Source organism: Malurus melanocephalus, unplaced genomic scaffold (assembly GCF_030028575.1).
Source record: "Malurus melanocephalus ecotype Western Australia unplaced genomic scaffold, MMel_1.1 scaffold_16, whole genome shotgun sequence".
NCBI classification, from domain to species: Eukaryota; Metazoa; Chordata; class Aves; order Passeriformes; family Maluridae; genus Malurus; species Malurus melanocephalus.
In genome coordinates this window covers 1,775,029-1,797,570 of record NW_026623248.1, presented here as the reverse complement: position 1 = coordinate 1,797,570, position 22,542 = coordinate 1,775,029, and the positions used below count along the sequence as shown (strand labels likewise).

The window sequence follows — 22,542 nt, the reverse complement described above, 5'->3', positions numbered from 1 at the left end:
GTCAGGCCATGAATTGACACTGACTCACACTGAGGACCTGATTTTAATGATAAAGTTTGGAATTCACTCAGTTTATTGGGTAGCAGGCTAGAGTATGTTACATYTGATATTCTTCAAATTAGCATTGTGTGTTAGTGGTGGAACAATTCCTGTGAGTATTCCCMGTGCAACCTTTCCTCTTTCTCCTTGGTAAACTGGCAGCTTCTTCAAATTCCCTACCCATGGCAGGTAAACTATTGTTAATCACTAGTTTCAGTTGTGGTTACAGTCTATTCTCAGATTAATTTGCAGCCCAGATTCCAATCAGGGATGAGTGTCTTAGAGCAGTGGTTAAATGAGGTTCTCCATACATCCCATGTAGATCCAAACTGGAATTTTTCCCATGAAGGGGAGAGTTGCTATGTATCAGGAGACATTACAGAAGCTRGGGTCAGGATAGACAGGGTTGACCTTTCCCTTCTTGGGCAAGTGATCCCAATTCCTTTCCTGGAACAGAGGCTGTACCTTACATTGCATCCCTTACTCTAGATCCATTCTACCTGGAGAGACTACAGAAGGCTGGAGATTTGGGAGAGAGCCAGGGAGAAACCAATAGCTGCAGCAGCACACTGTCACCTTAAACACAGCCTTTTAAGAAAAGAAAATGGGAATAAGAGAGAGAACTTAAACAGGTGATGATAGGAGGTGTTCCAGTRAAAGACTTCTAATATTAGTATACCACATGCCTGTGAATAGGAAGGATCCCACCTGAAAAACTTGTGTTACAAATTGGTGACTTTCATTTATTCATCCATTTGTGTCAAGTCACTTGCAAAATCACGTATCAAAAACAGGGAATTTAGTTTTCAACTCTTGTAGGTAAAGCTTATGCCCTCAGGCAGTKATTATCAGAACTTTGATATGTGTTATTGTTTTGCAAGTGTGCTTGATTTCAAGAGTCAAGCACAGCTTTCTTCTGAAGGTTTATTATTTGAAGACAAGTGCAAGAGGGAGAGGTTATGAAAATCAGTTTCTTTTAAGTTATTAATCTCAAATGAGTGATTTTTTTCCTTTTTTTTATAATACTTGCTATATTTTAATATGCCTTAGAACAAAATAGGGTGTCATTACCATTCTTGTTCCTGAATATTTGGCTTGGCATTTGATGCAAGGCCTCAATTGCAGGCTGACGTGCCAGCAGCTGAAGCTGAAAACAAGACTGCGGTGGGCAAACTCAAGATTTAATTTCAGAAAGAGTGTTTATATTTTCCCTGGGGCCCCATTAATGAGAGTTCAAACCCTAAATGTTACCACCAACACATTTTAACAGACCAGCTTCCCAGTTTTCAAAGTGTGGTGTCACCTTGAGTATTTTTCTTTCAACTTTTTCCCCTTCTGACTTTTAAAGGAAAGCAGTGAAGTTGTATCATTTTTGGCTGAATTCAATGTCATGTTTGGGGAGCATAAAATTCTGTGTAATGCAACAGTCACATTTGAAAATACCTAATCCTATCTTCTGTTTCTGTATCAGCTATTTTAATAACTCAGCTCTAAGTTACCAGTGCTAAACTTCATGTTACTGCAGAATTCACCACCATCCAGTCTGTCCTAGGGGTCCCCACGTTGATGTCCCAAATCCACCTGATGTCAGGACATCTGGGACATYTGTGCCATGCCCAGGATGAACTTGTGACCAATAGATCAGTACCAAGAGAGACAGGAGTGATGGGGTCACTGTGAGTTCCTTAGCTCGGTTTCCTGCTCCTTCAGCTGGGCTGTTTTGTGGCTTTAACAGGATTAAAGAAACATTTACATTGAAGCTTTAGGAGCATTTTCACACTGCTCCTTTACCCAGCTCAAAGAGCAGTATAAATCCAAAGAATTAAACGTGGGATTTATGGGAAGCTGTAGTGTAAGATGAGTTGGTGCACCTGGCTCTCCTTTTCTCCTCTGYGGACCAGGATCCTGAAAGAGTGTGCTGCATGGGATGCAGAAGTGAGCGTGGTATTTCTTCCTGAACATTTAAGTCTCTATAAGCTTTGAAATTATTGTTTCTAAGTATTAAAAGGAAATTATAGTTTGCTGTGTCRCAATATAGTATTTCTATGGATTGATCCTATCAGACATTTTTCTTCAGATGACATTTTTCTGCCACTTTTCAACAGCAAAATATCATGCATTTAAGAGAATTTTTAATTACCTGGAAATTATAGTGCTCTGTCTTAAACAAATGGAAAGGGAAAAAAAAATTACAATTCTCTGCCACTTAGTTTCATTGAAATACAAAGGAAGTTGTTAAATAACCAAAATTGTAATTTTCAAACGCTTTGAGTGATCACTTATGCTGATGAAAGCAATTTAGTTGAAACTACATACATAGCCTATTGTAGGGTTTTTTCAATTACTTTAGAGTAAAATTGCCAGAGTTTGAAATTCTTTGCCTAAGTTAAAACTGTTTCATATATCCTTTTGTGCCTCAGTGTATAAATCTACAAAGACTGAGATTATGCCTGTACTCTTTAGTCAGGCGAGATTCCAGTTGAAACTGAAATCAAGTAGTGTTATTACTGAGAAAATATTGTGCTATTGAAGCCAAAAAGGGAAAAAATAACAGGATGAATTATAATGTTCAGCAATGAGATGACTGGATACTACAGTATTTCAAAGCTACCCTTGTGATTGAGATGTATTGTGCTTTTAATCCAATGTGCAGCATCTTAATTACTGCAAGAATAACTTTGGATTTGGTCTGCAAACACATAATTGTTCAACTGGCTCTGTGGACATAGGCTRTTCCCAGGAATAGAGATTTGCAATGTACATTGTACTGATGTCACCCAGATCTATCAGTCGAGGGTGGAGTCGTATTCTCATCATCAGGTGATTATGCAACACCTGAGGTCAGGGAAACGCAAGATCTGTCATGCAGGGTCCCTCTGTTCTCTGATATTTCATAAGAAGGCAGAAGAAGAGGCTCCCAAATGTCCCTGTTGTCCATTAGGAAGGCTTTGTGTGACAGGAGGAAGCAAGGCACCCTTACACACCTCTGGTCCCCTGGAAGTGAAGCTCTCCTGTGTTACTCCTGATTCATCCCTCAGCGTTAGAATTTCATGCTGTACTTCTAGAAATGTGAGAATTGTAACCAGATCATCTGTTTGAAGATTGGTTGTTTTGCATGCTGTATGACTTTCTCAAAATATGTTTTGATATTAAGTAGAAAAAAAAATTGAAAGTTCTTGATTAGATGTGTGGAATTAAGTATTTTTAATGAATGCAACTTGTGACTCTTGTCCATGGGAATTTTCAAAACATCTTTAGATTAACGGAGAGTAGGTAATTTAAGAAAAAAAACAAACAACAGCAGCAACAATAAACCCCAGAAAAATCTGTGCATCCATGTGTGCAAATGAACATGAATACCCTTATCTTGCAATCCTAGTGAGAAAGTTAAGTCAGCTGAATTTTTAAGGTAAAACATTTAATAATCTATTAGATTGAATAGGTGAATGTTTTGAGGGGGAGGAGGACTTTGGGAAGTGTTTTTAATTCTTCTTAAAATAAAACCTTAATCCGTTTTCTGTCTTTTTCTTTCAAATTAATCTGTATGCTTGTAATTAGATTTGTATTTCACTGTCATTTCTTAATTCAGAATTTATGAGCATGTACAACTAACAACTTGTATAACATAACAGCTGTTATAAATTTGATCTTAAGTTAGTGTAATCCACATTGCTTTGTACTAGATGGAAAGTTTAATCAGTTCAATATGATCACTTAGATTAATTAAAGCTGAAAATATCATSTGCARTTTTATTTTCTTAGTCATAGGTCAACTTCTTGGCTTTTCTAAGTCCCTGCTGTACCATTCTCTTAGCACCAAGGGGATCCTAAAGAGTCTTAGGAAGGTAATGATGACCGTGCTCAGCAAAGGCGTTTTGGCACACACAGGCAAGGCTGTCAGATGGCAAAAGAGAAGAGGCAATTGTTCCACTCTGATTGATTTTATTAGGAGTTTCCAGTGCAAAGATCAGAAGTGGGGTCACTGTCTCTTCCATCCCTAGATTTTTGTGATACCATTTTAATTACAGTGGAATTGCACCCCACCGAGACAAGGACAGAATACACAAGGCTCTTTTCTCCATTGTTTCCATGACATACAGGAACTGTTTTGTGGTCTCTTGTTTGTGTTTTCAAGATCCAGAAATCACACTCATTTTAACGAGGTGATCTGTAGAATTTCACTGTCCATTTACCAGGATAAAATAAGCCCAGAGAAACTGCAGAGCCACCACAAAGTCCTATTACTTAGCAGATTGTCTTGGCTGTACAGTTTTGAGGGCAATTTTTTTTTTCTCTTGTTCACTGCATAAATAAAATTAGTAGACAACTTTGTGTATAAGGATGGTTTATTCTGTTSTGAATGTTTTCCTGCAGCTGAGGAATATTCAGAATTCAGGGTTTGTTTGGATTTTTTGTTTGTTTGGGACACTCAAGTCCTTTTATGTGGAGATTTTTGAACCTCAGTCCTTTTATCTGCTTACTCTTTTTGCTGAGTTTTTAGCTGCAGAATTATTGGAGACTCTTCATAGTTGGTTATATGCAGAAAAATTCAAGGTGTTTTTACCCCAAATCTTGCAGCCTCTTTGCTCTATTTTTCAGGTATGTCTTTTGCTCTTTTTATCCTTCTGCTGAACTCTGATTCTAAAAAAGTAAATGGGAAAGTTTGCCTTACCATRTGTGTTTTGATGAATCTTTCCTATGACTGTTTCCTGCAATTGGATTCCTGCAGCAAAGCCAGTGGGATCAAAATTTGAGACTCAATYGAGTTGTCTGTGAAGCTAAAGAAACACATAAATAAATTCTCTTACCTACAGCAATAGCAAGATTAGATAGATGAAGAAAAATGATGTGGTGTCCTGCTTACTCTTTGCATTCAAATTTTTACCCATGTGTTGTTAGAAATTTAGCAAGATGCTTCAATGACTTATAGTTAATAAGTATATATGTTATTTTTCTGCTTTGGCTGCAGGCTACTGACTGATACCATCAGGTCAAGTATACTTTTGCCTCCATTGCTCTTTTCCCGCACCCCACTCTGCKTAGCAACAGTTTCTTCTCTTATTTTTCAGTCCTGTAAAATAAGGTATTGCCCATGTGACAAACYGCTTTTCCCTTTGCTTGGTTGTATGTTCTGGGTGTTATTATTTATTTGCCAAACCTTAACACAAATTTGCTTCTGAAAAAGCAGCACAATAGCCAGGCAAGTACCCAAAGGAAACTGCTTTGGGGAATACACTATATCCCTGCTGTTGAGAAATCTTCACTGGCTGGCAGTTACAGGAGGATTTGGAGTTGTGTGGAGAAGAAAGCCTGCAGATCATTGTTTTGCTGGTGATTTTTCCTTCCTCCTTTAGAATTTTCCTGCTTCTGGTGGTGTAAGTGATGACCTGCTGAGAGCTGTGGGTACTCGATCTGTGTGTGTTTTGAAACGCGGAGGTCTTGTCTTTGATGACATTGTTGCAGCTGCAGCTTTATGAACTGCCTCTCCAGCAGCTGTCCTGAATTTTGCTGCCGTAGCTTGGCTTCAAATTCCAAACTGAGTTTTCCAGTAAAATATGACTGTCAGTAAAAAACATTATCAAAATCTTCAATCTTCTCAATTCTGAAGAAGTCCAGAAGTAAGCGGGCTCAAAAATTTCTGTCTGAATGGAAGGAAATTAATTTTCCATTCCCTGAATCTTAATGTTTAATTGCTTATCCTAATGCATTATATAGGACAAGTTGCCACAGTTTTAATGCTAAATTTGTCACAGACTCACTGCAGGCTGATTTTCCTTCAAGGTGTGAATCCATCAACCTTAATCTACAATGGTAATTTTTGAAAGATACCTGTATTTTATGTGATATCATCATGACTTCTAGAATATACCGTTTCATCCTGTCACATGTTAGAATTCAAGTTTCATTAAAATGAAAACCTRGCTGTTCAATCAAATGTTTCTCAAAACCAAGAGGTGGAATTTCTCTCCGGCTACTTCAGTATTTCCACATTCCAGTGTATTGTAAGGGAACATTTTGCTTTAGAGGCGGTGGCAGACAATGTCACAGTGTYACAGGAACCTTCAGATGATCATGATACAACTGCCATCTCCTTGATATMTGGGTGGATTCATTACACTCTGACTGATTGTGTTGCTTGTAATTTCAGCTTTCCATATAACATTGTTTTGTCACCTCCCAGCCTGAAGAAGTGACATATGTGTTTTTAACCACCTCTTATACTTCTTAGAGGCAAGGAAGTTATGCTCGTGTGAGTGTCCCATTAATGAAAGATCACATCAGGTATACTTGTTTAGAGAGCAGCCAAGGCAATGGAATAGCAGTTACACAATCATGGAAAGGTTCACCCTGTGGTTTCACAGTTATGCACATTATTAGGGTGGGGTTTTTTTCAGTTTGTATACACTGCAAACACGATGCAATGATTATTTCTATTTTACATACTTATTCACAGATAATCCAAAATACATTCTCACTGTAACAAAAAGTATTGTTCTTATTAATGCTTGTATTTACTGTTTGCTTTTCAGTCAGGCTTAATTAATCCAGTTCCGTAGATATCATCTTGGTGCTACAAGGTARTTCTGAGAGCATGACTCAACGTGAGCTCATCAGATAATAATATTGTTTGATTATAATAGCAATTTTTATGTGTAGGAAGATTGTTGCTGCTCTTAACCAAGCATGGTTACCGTGGATTAATTTCAAACACGTCTCCATACTGACAAATGAAGCAGATCTTTGCTACTAGATCTGTCACTCAGCCCTTTCAGGAAGCATAGTCTGATAGTCTTCAGGCATTTTCCTAGAGAGGTGCCAATTTGGGTTTTTGAAGTTCTACAGAAGCCCTGTGTAWTCTCTGCCAAGTCTGTGTAAAATCAGCTCCTGATAGCGCTCAAGACTGACTTGGTTACTTAAAACAGTTGGAGATTAAGAGAAAACTATTAAGGACTTCTACGTTCTATGAACACTCAGGGTCTGACAAGCTTGGAGAGAAACCACTCTGAGTCACTTACAAATCCTTAATTTAGATGCTGTTGTAAAATCCTAGTTCTTTTCATATCAGAGGAAGTGACCTGATGAACTTGGCCGCATTGTGATCTTCTGCTTGTGCCTGCCTTGTGGAGGCTGTAATCTAGTGTATCTCAGAAGCTGTGCAGACACTTGCCAGGGCCAAACACTAACCATTTGCCATTCCGAGATTTTGAAGACACTGTTTGCATTTGTTTCTGTATGTTCGCCTTAAGAACCTTGAATCTGTGACATTAAACCAGGACAATCAGATTGCTGGACCAATCATCAATTGCAGTAGCGATTATGTTAACTCCTTATTTTTAGTGTAGGGCAAGAGTCTATAAATAATTTGGTCAAGAAACCCTATGTTTGTAATCTGTTCAGTGGGTAGGTCACCCCAGAAATTGCTCATGTACTAAAGTAAATATTTCCATTATTAGTTTTGTGGGCTTTTGTAGAAAGTGCCTATTTTTCACCTTCTACAGTAGTCTGAGCAGGTGCTGCAACCATTTTTAGTTCTTTTTGCACTCAATCTAGTTTCCTTGATTGAAAGAAGATTTCTTTCTCTTATTTGTATGAAGGAACATTAGTATTTTCTTACACTCTTGGGTCCAGCTGGGAGACAGCGGAGATTCTGAGAGGTTTGACAGGGTGTTTTCCCACCACCTTCAGCAAACTAGGAAAATCTGTTTTAAAGATGTGTCCAACATATGGTATTATTTTAATGATCAAGTTCAGAATATAAAATCCTTAAGGTTTAGAAGTTGCAGCATTATTTATTTAAAGGGAAAAAAACATTTTCACACGGCAGTATAATTTATTAAACATCACTCTGTCCTAGAGGTTGTCTTGAACACTGATGACTTTCTAATGTGTAGCAGATACTGTATAAATTACAGCCATGAAGAACCTTGTTTTTATACACTTAGTAAGTGTTATCAATAGTAGAAATTCACAGGTGGACAGACAAAAATGTCCTGTCCTGGGATTAACTCTAAAATAAGCTCTGCTGCACATGTGTACCATATGGATCTGTTTTCCTTCTCATCCATTACAGAAATGAGAGGAAGTAGTTCATTGTTTCCTCATCCAGCGCTCAGATTTGCAGGTTCCTCAAGGTAATAATTTTTATATATGGTCTATTTAATGTGCTAGGGAGTTTTTTTAAAGCCTGCAGTTGAATCTGTGGGGACAAGTTCATGTTAGTGCACCGGGAAAGGGTTCTGGACCCATAGTTTCACTAGAAAATACAATCATGTAGCTGAACTTCTGCAGCTACAGAACATTTCAGGATCGTGTCAGGCTCACTCACTAAAGTGGATTAGTTGAGGGGAAGAAAAACCCTAAATAAAACCTGTTTGATAACAAAACTTGTACCAAGTAAACCCCTTCTCTTTGAATGTTCCTCCAAGAGGGRCATCTGCCAATCAAGCAATGAGAAGACACTGCTGAGTGTTTAATTAACACTGCAAGGGTCTGTTGGACTGGGTTTGTTGGCCCATATTCAAGACAGTGCATGTAAAGAATCCTAACACTAAGTTGCAATCGTGCTTTGTACCATCAGTTGGGGCAGGAGGAGCCTGCAAAAGTTAAGGTTTTGATCATACAAGAAAAGCCATTATTTTTCAAAAATAGTATTTCTCTAGAAATATTTAGAAAGTGTCACAGATTTAAAATACAACCATTTATTCACTTAGAACTGAAGTTCAGACCATTGTTCAGAAAGACCATAACTGTATTTTATAACATAGACTGATGCCAAAATGATTTTTTTAATAATTACCTATTGTTATAGATGTACATGTAGTTAGGCTAAACAGAAATACCTAAAGGCGAATTCAGTTGCAACATCAGTGGTTGACTCTAAGCAAGAGGTTGTGTTACATTTGGATTAAGTGCTCCAGGAGCAACCCCAGTATATTTTTAACATGTTGGCATTGTCAAGCAAGTCCCTAAACAGAGGAAGAAGTGCACTGAGAATTTTTTTGTGAACTATTTATGTATTATGAACAAAGCATGCATTGGTATAATTGCTTCCTTATACTTAACTAATGTGTATTCCCAATTCCACTGATTTCAAAGGGACTTTAATTATTGTCTCTAGTCCTTAATAATTAAGGGCATAAGTATTGAGAAAAGCAATCTGTCATCGTCAACACTTTTGACTGGTGTTCTATTCTTCATGGATACATCCATCTAAATGTTGATCAAACAGTGCTATTCTACAGTCAGAACTATAGAATAAAATGAGAAATTATTCCAGAGTCTTTTCAAGCAAAAGTATAAATTTTTAGTTTATATTAATTTTCTGCAAAGATCATGTTTAACRAAATTATTTTAAAAATATAATCTGAAGTATGCCTGTCATCATTCTTCAATTTATATTTACTGTTTTTTCATATAAAAGTTTTTTAGTTAGTAAATTTATATAACACAAAACCATATAGATAAATAATAAAGAGAAATCAGTTACAGTTTGCAAGCAGCAAATAGACAAAGCTTTAGTACATTTATCAGAAATAAAAATATATAGAGAAATTAAGAYTAAATAAATTAGGATAAACTACTTCATCAAATATTACAACAAAGCCTCAATTGCTTTTACCTCTATTATCAAAATGTCCACTTTCTGAGCATTCCTCGGAGAGGGGACTGGAAATATCTGATTGTTTATACTACGAGTCCTTTGAAAAACATTAAATTATGCCAGGCTGATGTACATAAATAGTTGTAGCTAGTCAATATTAAACTTTAAAGAAATGCCTGAATCGTATTCAGCAGCCAACAAGCAGCTACTTGTAAATACTAAATAAATGGAAAGCCTTAATATCAGCCTCACTGATCAGGACCTGCTTAACTCCACCTGCAGAATCCCTTCTCTTCACACATCCATCTCTGTATTTTCAATTCCCAATAACCTTCATTTTGCATTTGAAATCTCCTGTCTGCACCAATGTGATTTTCTTTGAGTAACAATGATACTTTTAAGGTTTTAAAGTCTTCTTCCACTGGCCCTTCCCGCTGTATGGATGAATATAAATATAAATATCAATACTGGAATACTTTCTTTCCATTTTTCCTAGAAAAATGATGGCACTCAAARACTTATTTCTGATTTTTTGGTCTTAGAAAAACTGCACTGTTTCATTCAATTATTATGGCATGATTGTTTATTATTTATTTTATGTGTGACCAACTTTAAAAACACCAGTAATAAAATTAAATACAATCAAAAGCTTTCTTGCTCAACATCTTTTCTCCTYTTTTAATCCCTGGCCATTGTATGTATTGAATTTCATGATAAAATGAAGATTGCGATTTTTGCTCCTGTTAATATCACAGAGCCAGAGCAGTGAACTGAACTACAGTTGTATACATTAATCCTCCGAGTATTATTTGAAGTGCAGGTAAATGTTTCAATATGTATTTGAATAAATTTAGCTACTATTTCTACAGCTGCAGATACATTTGGTATTGGGAAGTTGTATTATCTCAGAAATAATTTTGAACAAAATGCACATTTAACCATTTTTAAATTTATACAAACAGGAAAATTGAAGAGCCATATGTAATGTTAATTTTGCTTTCTTCACTTTTCTGGGTGAACTTCAGGCCACAGGGAGATTAATAACAAAATATAGTTTTGCTATGGTGAGATCAGAATTTCATCCTTGAGCCTTAAGTGCTTAACCTAAAATTATATTTTCCATGTGATATTTTATTMGTTACTAGAAAGGGATAGTATATTTCTGTCCTATGTCAGTTAATTATAGAGTTCTGGCTGGGTTTCTCCTCTAGTATTTGAACAAGTTGGTGAATATCTAATAGAGGAAGATAAGCATGAATGCCATGAAAACAATCCTATTCAGAGGTAGATGTTGCAAGGGGAAGATATGGAGGATGTGCACACTCACTTATTTGTGTAAGAAACTGATTTCTACTTCAGCCATCRCTTCTGCAGACTTTCCTTCCATTTCACAGGGAATTTGAAAGGTAAGATGAAGCTAGGAAGATGTAGAGCTAACTTTGGATTGGTTTGAGCTGTGGGTGGCTGAAGTGATGCAGGGCAAAATGGGTTGACTCAAAGTAAAATGGAGCAGCCTGGGATGGAAACATCCTCCTGGTGGTAATACAGTGCCTTTTATTTTTTATTTACCAAGCCCAATTCTTGCATCCACTCAGGAGTTCTGCTGGGACCTGTGCCTTGAGGTCATGCCTTGCATGGCTCAAAGGCACATCATCCTGTGGATATGACTGAGGTGAGACCCCCACAGGATGCCTCATCCAGTTGTCTTTGGCCAGAAGTATTGTGGAAATACTCTAAAATCTAAAAAGTGGACTGAAGCTTTAAAGAGAGGGGAACAAACAGCACTGAATGTGTTTGACTGTCCTCAGCTCATTTTTGGTAAATTAAATGTCTGAATGATAGTGGGAATTTAAGGAATGGAATTAAAAAAGTGTTCTTCCAAATCTCATATATCCAGTTTCTCGGCAGGATCCATGCAAATGCTTAAAAAGGCAACCTCTGGTTCTTAAAGGAAAAGAAAAATCTGTGCAGAGTTAAAAGATGCTGTTGAGTAACTTAAAATAATGAAGTTCAGAACATTTAAAGCTTTGAGTTTATTAAAGATCCACCATCCTCCAAAGAATTTGGGAACTTTGAACTAATAGATTTCATAGGATGAAAGTGAAACCTTGACTAGCAATGACAACAGTGACAGTATGATGTAGGAAAATGCCATTTCTTGGCAGATCTGAACCAATATGATGCATTTCTCAGCATGTATAGGATTAAAACAGTTGGGGTTGTTTGGTTGTTTGAGTGGTCCATCCCAAGTATGTTATTCATACTGATTACATTTGCATATGAGTCACACTCAGTTTGAATTTGCCAGATGTCCATTTATGTTTGTTTAAATAATGAGATCATTCCATGAAGTGAACAGGACCTAAAAATATAGAGAGAAGACTGTTTGGAAAAGCGAGWTTTAAAATATCTTACTTATATATTTTCCCATTTCATGGTATTTTATGCTAGCAGGAGTACAGCAATGTTGAGGCAGTGTTCAAAAAAAATATGCCCATTGCTAACAGTTTATTAAACAATATATTATATAACAAAGCTTCGTTGGATTTGATTTGTTTTTATTTCCCAGCCAAGCCAGTTTCTCCATTAATGAGCATGTTCTCCTTCAGAATACATTCAAATGTACCATTTTCAAAGCCAGCATCATTTGTTGCTTCTCTTTTTGTGTTATGTGAAGATCCCAACTCTTTTTGGATTGTTTTCTCATTCACTGTAGCATGGAAGGTTTTTGAAATGTTCCTGCTCAAGGCAAAGCTTATTCATAAACTGAGCAAACAAGGGGGGACTGAATTCTCAAGTTTTATGTTAGTGAATTTGCATAAACTTTTAACAAGCAATAAACTTTTCTTATGCACAGAGGCTACAGCAGACCACTGGAGTTCGACAAAAGCTCCTCAAATGTGTACTTAATTAATTTGAGATTTTTAAGATCTTGCTCAAGCCCGAAGAAAGTTGTTCATGCTGCAGSCAATCACTATATGCATTAAACATTTACTTTAGAACCTGGTGAAATAAATTTAATCATATACAATTTGAGATTGCRGCCTTGGTAAAGAAAATTAATAGGAGCATATCAGAACACACACATCCGGTGAGCTACTCTGGTCTCTTTACAGTAAAATTTGCACATAAAGGGTGCAAGAAAACAAAATTGAGAGTTTAGCCAAAGCTCTTGGTCAAAGCTCAATGAAGACCTATGTAGGAATGTAATGATATAATATGCAACAAAAGGAAACCACTAAAATTCAGTTTCATGCTAAGYTTGTCCAACTCATATACCTACCAGAAGCATCAGAATCTGATTACATAATCTGAGAATTATATTGACTAGAGAAAGAGGTTTCTCATGTTCTTTCTTAAGATGCAACAGATGGTATTATATGAACTGTCCTGTAACTGTCCATTCATTCCCTAAAGAAATATGGATCACAGACACAAAAAAAAAATCTGCAAGCTTACCCAAGCAAAATGTTTTGGTCCAGAAGATAGGAATGAGGAAAAATATTTTTCCCATCAGAGAAAATGCACCAGCACAACAGAGTGGGGTTTTTTTGTTCCAGACTGTCCTTTCCAGATACACCTTCTTTGGAGATTAATTTTCTGCTTCTTCCATTTTCTTGTCAGTAGCAGCTGTTGTTTGAATATATCAAGAAGAGACTTTTCTGACATTTATTTGAACTAGATCTGCTTTAAAATCTGTTGTAAATCAGTAGGCTGGGTTCACATCAGGCTGTGTATGGAGCCCTAAGGCCTGCTTTTGCTGAGACATGCAAAAGTTTGAACAACAGCTGAAAATTTGCAAAAGTAGAAGCACAAGCAGACCAGTTTGGACAGGGCTCTGAGCAACCTGATCCAGTGGAAGGTGTCCCTGCCCATGGCAGGGGGTTGGAACTTTGTGATTTTTAAGGACCCTTCCAACCCAAACCATCCTGTGATTCCATACTTCTATTACTGAAGGAGAGTTTTATGATGGTGTGATGTTTAGAAAACATGTGYGTGTCCTGCTGGCAACTGTTGAAACAAATTGCCAAAATATTSTAACTGGTTTTGCGCAAGTTAGAGGAACTCATGGAGCAGCAAAGTGTGGGGTCATAAAAATCCTTCCCTTTGTGTGTTTTATCACAGTGCTGCAGCTTTATCCTGTGCATTTCCAGAGTCAAGTGGGAAGCTGACACAAGCTTTGCCTTGCATTCCGTGTTGATATTTTTTAAAATGGTCAATCTGTTGTAAAGCAAAATAGGCATTCAAGTGAGTGTTAGAGCAACTAATTTGACTGCTGATTGATAAACAGATCAGTTTTTATTGAAAGCTGTAATTTAAGCTGTGAGTCCAAGATACATTAGTCAGGATATTTTTTTTTTAAACCTTCCATTTGCCATTGCATATGAACCTGTACACAATAGCCTGATGGAAGTGCTGGACTTCTTCAAAACTCCAGTACTTTCTTTCTCTTGAGTGACATAACTTTTATGTCATGTTAGCCTTGTCGCTACATTTCAGTCTCACCCTCTGTCATCGTTATATAGGTATTTAGTTGAATTTGTGGCTGATTGAGGAATAATCAAATTAAAACCATTTCTCGGTTGTGATAATATTTGTTTGACATTTGAACTTCAAAATTCAAATGGAAGGAATTTTGCAATGGGATTTATTTTTTTAGTTACTATTAAAATTCAAATGCCTTTCAGTAAACCATGTTTTTGTYATTTGCATAACCTGCCAAATCTTGCTATGGTGTTCTTACCCTTTTCGGTGGGGAAGAAAAGGCCATTGCCTATACTGAAAGTATATATTTATATGCACATATAGAGTTCACATTGTTTGGTAGTGGGGGGTGAAATGTAGGAACAAAGTAGATAGAAAATATGACAACTTTTCCTCTGCAAACTATTTAAACATGCTGCCAGTTAAATTAACAGTAGGAATTGGGTTTTTGCATGTGCAGACGTATGTAGTGATCACTGTAAACCAGAAGCAGTATTTTTTATGAAAGCAATAGCTGTAATTTCTGTGAGGATTTACCTAGCATAGCAGCTAGACCGTTTAGCATTTTCAAATAGCTTGTGTAGAATTTGAAAGCTTAAACATTGTTTTTAGCCTTGTGTACATCTTATTTTGAGGAAACTCAAGTACTTCATCAGGAAGTTGTTATTAAATTGTCTACGTTGAAATTGCTTAGAATTTTTAGTTGAATTTTTGTTGTTGAGTATGATTGCATTTTTGCCRGTAAACCCTGGCATTTGTTTTAAAGTTTTCTTAAAATTGATCGATCTTGTTTTTTCTTTTATTTCAACAGCTTGATCACATTGTCCATCAAAGACATCTGCATAGTTTGGAACTTTTCCTTTCATGTGCACAGAAACAGTTAAATGTTTTATTAAAGGAAGAGCCAACCCCAGAGGAAAACAGAGATTGACATTCTCAGTGCTGCTGATACAGTGTGGTTTGTGAAGCTGCAAATCTCCATCCAGCAAATGATGAATATATTCCAGTCTTTTCGGATTGTATCATCAAGTCAAGATTGATCTGCAAGTCTTGATAGGAATGTTTGTGGATGATGTTATTTTATTTATTTACTTATTTTACTACTATTAGCAAATATGAGTGGGGAAAAAAATCCTTGACAAAAAAGTTTCTTTTATTTAGAAATTTTTAGGATTTTGCTTTCTTTGTATTTTCTAGTAGCCCATGGTTGAAGGTCTAGCTAACTGCAGCAATGATGAAAACATTTCCCTGTTATGTCCGTTTTAAATTTGGCATCATGTGTTTATGTGATTCACCGTTATTTTTTACATTTAATAAATGGAGACAAACATTTAGTTTATTATAGATAGAAATCCATCTCTATTTCCAAAGTATCCCAGGTCTATTGCCTCAGGTGTGCCTGAGCAGCTTATTATTAATTACTACTTTTGATGTATAACAGAAGAATCAGTACGGAAACATAAGAGTGCATTTCTTAAGTCATTCATAAACAAATCCAGCTCTAGAAACAGAAAAATTCAAAAACTTAACACTGCATCTGTTTGGAGTAGTGCAAAGCATTGCCATAGCCCACATGTAATAAGTCTTTTATTTCTGTTTTTTAGAGCTAGTTCAATTCCAAAAGTCATTTTCTCATGAAATTACGATTAATGTGACTGACCTCAGTTTCAGGAAGAAGATGTGTGTAATTATGTGGAGACTGATACTGCACTGCCTCAGTGGAATTTCTGACAGAATAAGGAGTGCAGCTTGCTGACCTCACATGCCCTTTCTAAATGCATTGAAGGAAGTAGAAAAACTCCCCACTGACATAATTGGACTTTGGATCACTCATAAGTCTTTYTAGTCTTGCTAAGGGCAGATAGAGTGGAATTTCTATGCCTACACTCTATTGATTGTAGATTTGGGGCCTTAGTTATAGAAGGGTTCTGAATGAAATAAGGGAAAAATAAGTGTTCATGCTTACGTATGCAAATAAACTAAGAATGATTTCTCTTATGGTGAGCTTGTGAATCATTGGGGGACTTAAGGGCTTTTTTTCAGTGTGGTTCTTGTTATTCGTAGGTGTTTGGGGGTTTTTGTTTAGCTGATTTCTTCTTCATCAACATTTTTCACAAATTGCTTTCTTTTTGCAATAAGGAACATCAAATGGTTGCACATGTATTTGGCAGTATGAAATATATATTGCAGAAAGTTAAAGTTTGTTTTTTTTTTTTTTTTTAAATCTTTACCAGTGGTTAATTTTTGTAATCAAAACCAAAGTGAACAAAAGTTCACTTAAGAAGTAAGTAGTGCTGGTTTTACTGGATGATGACCTTATCCTGCAAATGGATTAAAATCCAGTCTTCTTTTTGATACCTGATTGACTGATCAAGTCATTTTTTCTGACAGCTGAGAAAATTCTTTAATGTTAATGAGTTGCCTACTAATTTTCTTCTCCTAAACCAGTGACATTTTCGTTTCTGTAACTGCACCAAAGATGAACCCATTTTCCCTTGGGTTTTTCTTTTTAATGTTGAGGTTCTGTAAAGTGAAATTGATTGCCTAGTGCTGTTTCAATATATGTTTAACTATGGCAATGTGGTATGAGCAGATTCCTAAATKAACTTCTTGGTTTTGTTCTAGACCTGTACATGAAACAATATTCCTTTTCACTGAAGTGTTCCCTTTCAAAGCCAGATCCTTAGTGGTCTCTCAGATGTCTCCTAATAAAGAGATTTGTACTCTAACTTGCAACACAATGTAAAAGCACTTTTTGGAGAAGCTTATGATTGGAGTCAGTAAGATTTCTCTGGCAACTACAGTAGATCTTTCCCATTAGAACATCATGTGTTGTTTATTTTCAGCTCTTGAATATTGTGATTGTTATAGAGAACTTTTGGTGTTTTGTTCTTACCTTTGACAGTTTTAGTCCTTTAATCTTCCTCTCTGCCTCCAGGCAAAGTCACAGACTAGACCACAGACATGAAAGATCAGATTGGGAGCTTGAGTTACATTTGAAATTCCAAGACTCAGAAATTTCCTTACAGAGCGAAACCAGACCTATTCAATAGGTGAGCTTTGCAGTATACAATAACTTCCACCTTCTCCATGTAACGTTCAAAACTTTAAAGCTTAGGATTATTTTTCATTATTTCTGTCTAACCACAGGAGAATGCAGTTTGTGGAAATCTGGGAGAAGTGAATCATAGAATCATAGAATAATTTGGCCTTGGACACTTCCAGGGATGGGGCAGCCACAGCTTCTCGGGGTGACCTGTGCCAGGTCTTCACCACCCTCACAGAAAGGAATTCCTTCCTTATATCCAATCTGAGCCTACTCTCAGTTTAAAGACAGGGAGAGCTTTGCAAAACCCAATCTAACTCCTAGAAGTTGACATCACAATTTCTTTGTAATTCTTCCTTTTATTCTATGTACAGACTGGAGAATGACATAAAAGAGAGAACAGCATGTTGTATGACTACGGGGTAGAACTTTATCTGTCTCTGAGGCCTGGCTGGTAGTGTGAAATTTTGCAAGTCTGCACTGGGAGGAATGAGAAACCCTGAAATTAATCCTTAGAATCAAAATGCCAGAACTAGAACATCAGCAAAGCTCATATAATAAACATTTTATCTATATGATCATGTACTTCACATTAAAAATAGACCATAAATCTTGTTATATAAAGGCATGGTTTGGACAGTCTGTTGTGTGTATTACAAGTCATCTAAAATGCAGGGCAACAGTAGGTTCAGTGCCAAAACTGCTGTCTTTCATTGGTCCACTCTATTTTAACAYTTCTACTTCATGGTTTAGAGCTAAGCAGGGTAATTTGTAGCCAGTAGTTTACACTGAGTTAATACTGCATATTGTGGAATCATGCAGTCCTATACATTTGCGTTCTGTTTCTGATGGCTCCTTATCTACTTCCACTACAGGATTGAAGATTGGCTCTGAGACCATATGTGGGCAAGTTGTCCCCAAAGAAGGAATCATTGGCAACATGCTTTTTGTATACTGTCGATACCATCATACTTAAGATACAGGAATATTTGAATTTTTGCCTTGCTGTAAGAATCTCATTGACCAATTACACTTGAATTCCTTGAAGCATTGAATTCCTTCACTCCATCATTAGGTGGCAGAACAAAGGAAAAACAGCTGTCATTCCACAGGCTGARATCACTTTAGTATTTTGAGATTTCTGTGCATCTTTACATTGGCTTCTGATCAAAAGTGTGTCATGTCCTGCCAGCTCAGTAAATGGTGATGTTAATTCCCGACTGTCTGAAATTACCCATGCAGACATGACCTTAAAGAGCCTCATTCCTTTTCACACCAAAACTCCCCTACAACACTTGACACCCTCCTCTTCCCCTGTGTATTTCCTTTGCCCACATGTTTGAACTTACAGATTTTTCCCTACTGCTTAGATGAAGGGAACATGTGATAAGATTTTGTCTTGTTTCCTAGTGGGAGATAGTCACCAATATAAACTGTTTATCAGAGGGAYATATATCCTTTATGCTCACTTTCTGATCACACATGGTGTGGGTGCAGTTATCAAATGGACTTAGTTTAGGTACTGTAAACTCTGTTGCAGGAGAGACTTAATGTGTAGATGAGATTGTCCCAAGTGTTTTTTACATGGCTRTCCTGAATGCTGGATAGAAAGATTTTACAACATCTGTGGCATTCTTTTTTCATCAATGGTCTATAAATGCGCCAAAGTAACACTGGACTGGAAAACACTTTTTACATGGGTTTAATTCATGCCTTTAATTCAATTCAAAGTTCTTGCAGGAACTGACAAATGTTTTATATTCTGTTCTCTGTCCAAGAATATTGTTCTTCTGAGGCTTCAACAAAACTCATCTGCTAACATTGTTTTCATCATTTATTAATTTTAAAGCCCACATAAAGCCAGTAGTACTGCTGCTGAACTAGGATCATACTTGAATTAGGGTCATATAGAACATCATGGGAAAACCACCCAAGTTGCCCTATCAAGTTGTGGATTTGATTAATTGCTGAAGAATTGTATTTGTTTCACGTGTCCATGATACATCATTCTTGTCATAATAATTAAAACTATTATCCTATGATAACAGGAATAACAGTAACAGTAGTTTTCTGTGACAGGGTTGGTATTGGTGTTTTATCCATGTCATATTGGTGTTTTATCCATGTCTTGTATGCTGTGTAATTATAAAATTTTAATATGTGTCAGATTAATTTTACTGCTTGTATTGCCTGTAATATTTATATTGCTTATATTGCCTGTAATTCCTCTCATTTCAGACTTACACAATCAGCATTCTTGAGATGCTTTCCATTGTCCAGAATGAATAATACAATGCACAAAGTACTACTGAATAATAACTCGAACTATTCTTTTCAGATGACAATTTTAAACAGTGTAAGAGTGAACACTAGTAAAAAAAATGAGATGTTTATTAATAGTCATATCCTAAAAATGTAATTCCCAACAAAATGCTAGAAATTTTTCTCTTTTTTTCAGATTTGATAATGAGTCTGTAGTAATAGATATAGAATGCTGTCAGAAGTCAAATTACTTGCATTTGTTCTCCAAGTTTAATTATTTTTTCTTCTTTCAAAAGCCAAAATGAGTGGCAGTCTCTTTTCATCAATGGTCTGTTGATGGTCATCAAATGCCTCTCTGCATTTAAAAAGAAACTTGTCCTAACTGACCCCCTCTACAGAATGTTGTAGGAGGCCCTTTAACCAAGGGAAAAACAGAACTGCTTTTKCTGAATGAACTTTGAAGGATGTTTCAGTTCTTGTACTACTACCAAATTAGGGCACTGGTTAAGTCTTCACGTCAATCTTGCTGCATAAAGTTCCCAGCAGATGACYGGTCATGGTGATACATAGTCAGTCTCTCTTTTTGTGACAATAATTTTAAAAATTCCATTACTTAAACCTCTCAGTCTTTTATTAGGATCATGCATTACATATTTAGAGCATGATTGGGAAGTGCTGGCTCCCAGGAAGTCAGCAGGAATTCTGCTGTGAGTTATTTGCAGCTCAAGATTTCTTCCACATTTCTTGTAATTGTGACCACAATTAATATAGCACACACGGTTCTGTCTTTGTATGGTTCTGGAAATCTGCAGAGAAATCAAGAGCAAAATTTGTGCTTAGTTCTGTGAAAAAAGCRTCAGCACTTGTTCTGTTGGTGGTGTCCTGGAGAAGGGGGATGAGCTGTTGGCTTGAGATGCTGGTGAGGGAAAATTAGTGTCTTGTTACTATACTGCTGCTAAGAAGGTCTCATCTCAGAAAATAGCATGACATGAGAATCTGTATTTTAAAATTACATCCAAAACCCCAAAATTAAAATAAAATAAAATAAAATAAAATAAAATAAAATAAAATAAAATAAAATAAAATAAAATAATAAAATAAACCAGAAACTTACGCTTTTTAAAACTTGAAAACACTGCAAGGTTGACATGTTGAGATCCAAATGTCCATGGGGGTTCCTGAGCATCCTGAGCAGAATGTTTTAGGAGGTTCTCTGGAGAAGAAGGGCATGCTGGGGATACTGCTGAATAAGAAGGATGAACGTATTTTTGCTTGATTGCTACATTAATATTAAAAACAAAGTTATCTACACAATGGAGAAGTCTTCACATATCTGCCAAATAAAGTGGAAGAGGATCCAGAAGTTATGTCCGAAGATAATGTATCATCTAATATTCTTGGAAATTGGAAATGTGTTTTAATCTCAGATACAACAATTTTTCATTTACAAAGATTGGAACAAAATTCCTTTTATCTCCAGACAGCAAGTGAAGGTCTGCAAAGGACTGATGGTTACACAGGAATGATAAACCGTTCAGAAGAATACAGATTACCACAAGCAGGGTGACTTGTACTCAATTTGATTCTATCAGTATGTAATATAAATGTTGTAGCCACAATGTGTGTGAATATTTTCAGGACAGTTTTTCTTCCACAATTTTTTGAAAGAGGGGAGTTGAAGGCAGGGATGACACGGTCATTCTCCACAATATTTAAGAAAGATTGAAATGGGTGATTGATTGATTGATTGATTGATTGATTGATTGATTGATTGATTGATTGATTGTGAGTTGGACCAAATGTTGATATTTGTTTTGAAGCGTAAGCATCTAGTTCAAGCTGGTTTTCACAGAGGAATCCTATAGCTCAGTTGACTGTAGCAATTACATGTTTTGATCAAATTCTTCCTCTTGGTTAAACTGCTAAGTGGATTCAAGTCTTTTATATCCCTCATATACTTTTGGTATAATGCAAAATTTAATTTTGGCCATTTCCAGGACAAAGCTTAGAAATATCAGTTAAGAAATATAAAAGTTTTTCTACATTCCAAGACTCAGAAATTATAGCAAGAGTTGATCCACACTTTGTAGAATTTCTGTTGTTGAGCTCTATCAACTGAATCCATTTTTCCTTTAAAGAAGGCACAACTGGAGTGCCAACTGGTTTGCTTTTATTAATCAAGAAAGCCTGTTGGTCAATCATGGTTGTCACAGTGCTCTGAAAAAAATACATAATGTTATGAAAGAGTCCAAAAATCAACTGGAACAGATTGTTTGCTGACTTGCAAGTCAAAGTTTGCTAGTACATTTTGCTCCTACTGTTAAATAGCAAGACTGGGATTTTGCTCATTGTTTTTAGCTAATGCCTTGCCTTCTTGACAATGGAGCTTTGAGGAAAAGTCAGCTAAACCACCCTCAAAAAGGACTCTCTGATGAAAAAAGAGAGAAATGTTGAAAAGTATTCCAGTATTCCAGGAGTCCAGCTGGGAACATGATGCTTCCATCTCCAAAGACATAGTCCTGTCAACTTCTCTAGCCAAAWCTGTACTTCTACTCCACATTTGCAGAGGGAACTCCCTCACTTTACATAGATTATAATGTGTTCTGAGTCTGGAGGGAAATGTTTTAGCACGCTTGCACAGTGAAGATACATCTGGTACTCAGCAGTGGTTCCCGACATGCTGTGCTACTATCTTGGCCTTTTAATGTAGACTTTCTGTAGCTGCCTCTTTTGCATCATGTTAAACTCACTTCAGATACTATACTGAAAGAAAATTTGAAAGATCTTGAATTTTATGTTCTTTTTTATTAGTGAAAACTTCTGGTATGTGTTTGCATAAAGGACGAGGTTGCYACTACTGCAAAACTTTTGCCTTTCTTCTAGTGACAAGTGTGGTGTGGATCTTACTGCATGTCTTCAAAAACAAGTCCTTTGTCCTTAATGCTAAAAATCAGCTGATGGGACAAATTTAGGAATTTGGGKTTTTTTTTGCAGAAATGGCATCACAATCTCATTTGACCTCAGATTTAGRTTAGTAGCCATGTGGTGTATTGTTTTTGATATGTTTGAGGAATTGACTACATTCCACTCCTGTGTTTTTCTCTCATTA

General features: G+C 36.4%; 1 protein-coding gene across 1 annotated transcript in view; it reads left to right on the top strand.

Annotated features, from left to right (window-relative positions):
• CCDC91 (coiled-coil domain containing 91) overlaps window positions 1-16,339 on the top strand; it is a 110,206-nt gene extending 93,867 nt beyond the window's left edge. Inside the window, exon 13 of the mRNA XM_057385706.1 lies at window positions 14,937-16,339. Within this exon, the coding sequence (XP_057241689.1) occupies window positions 14,937-15,056 (120 nt within the window). The 3' untranslated portion in view covers window positions 15,057-16,339. The remainder of the gene's footprint in view (window positions 1-14,936) is intronic.
• The last annotated feature ends 6,203 nt before the right edge of the window (window positions 16,340-22,542 follow it).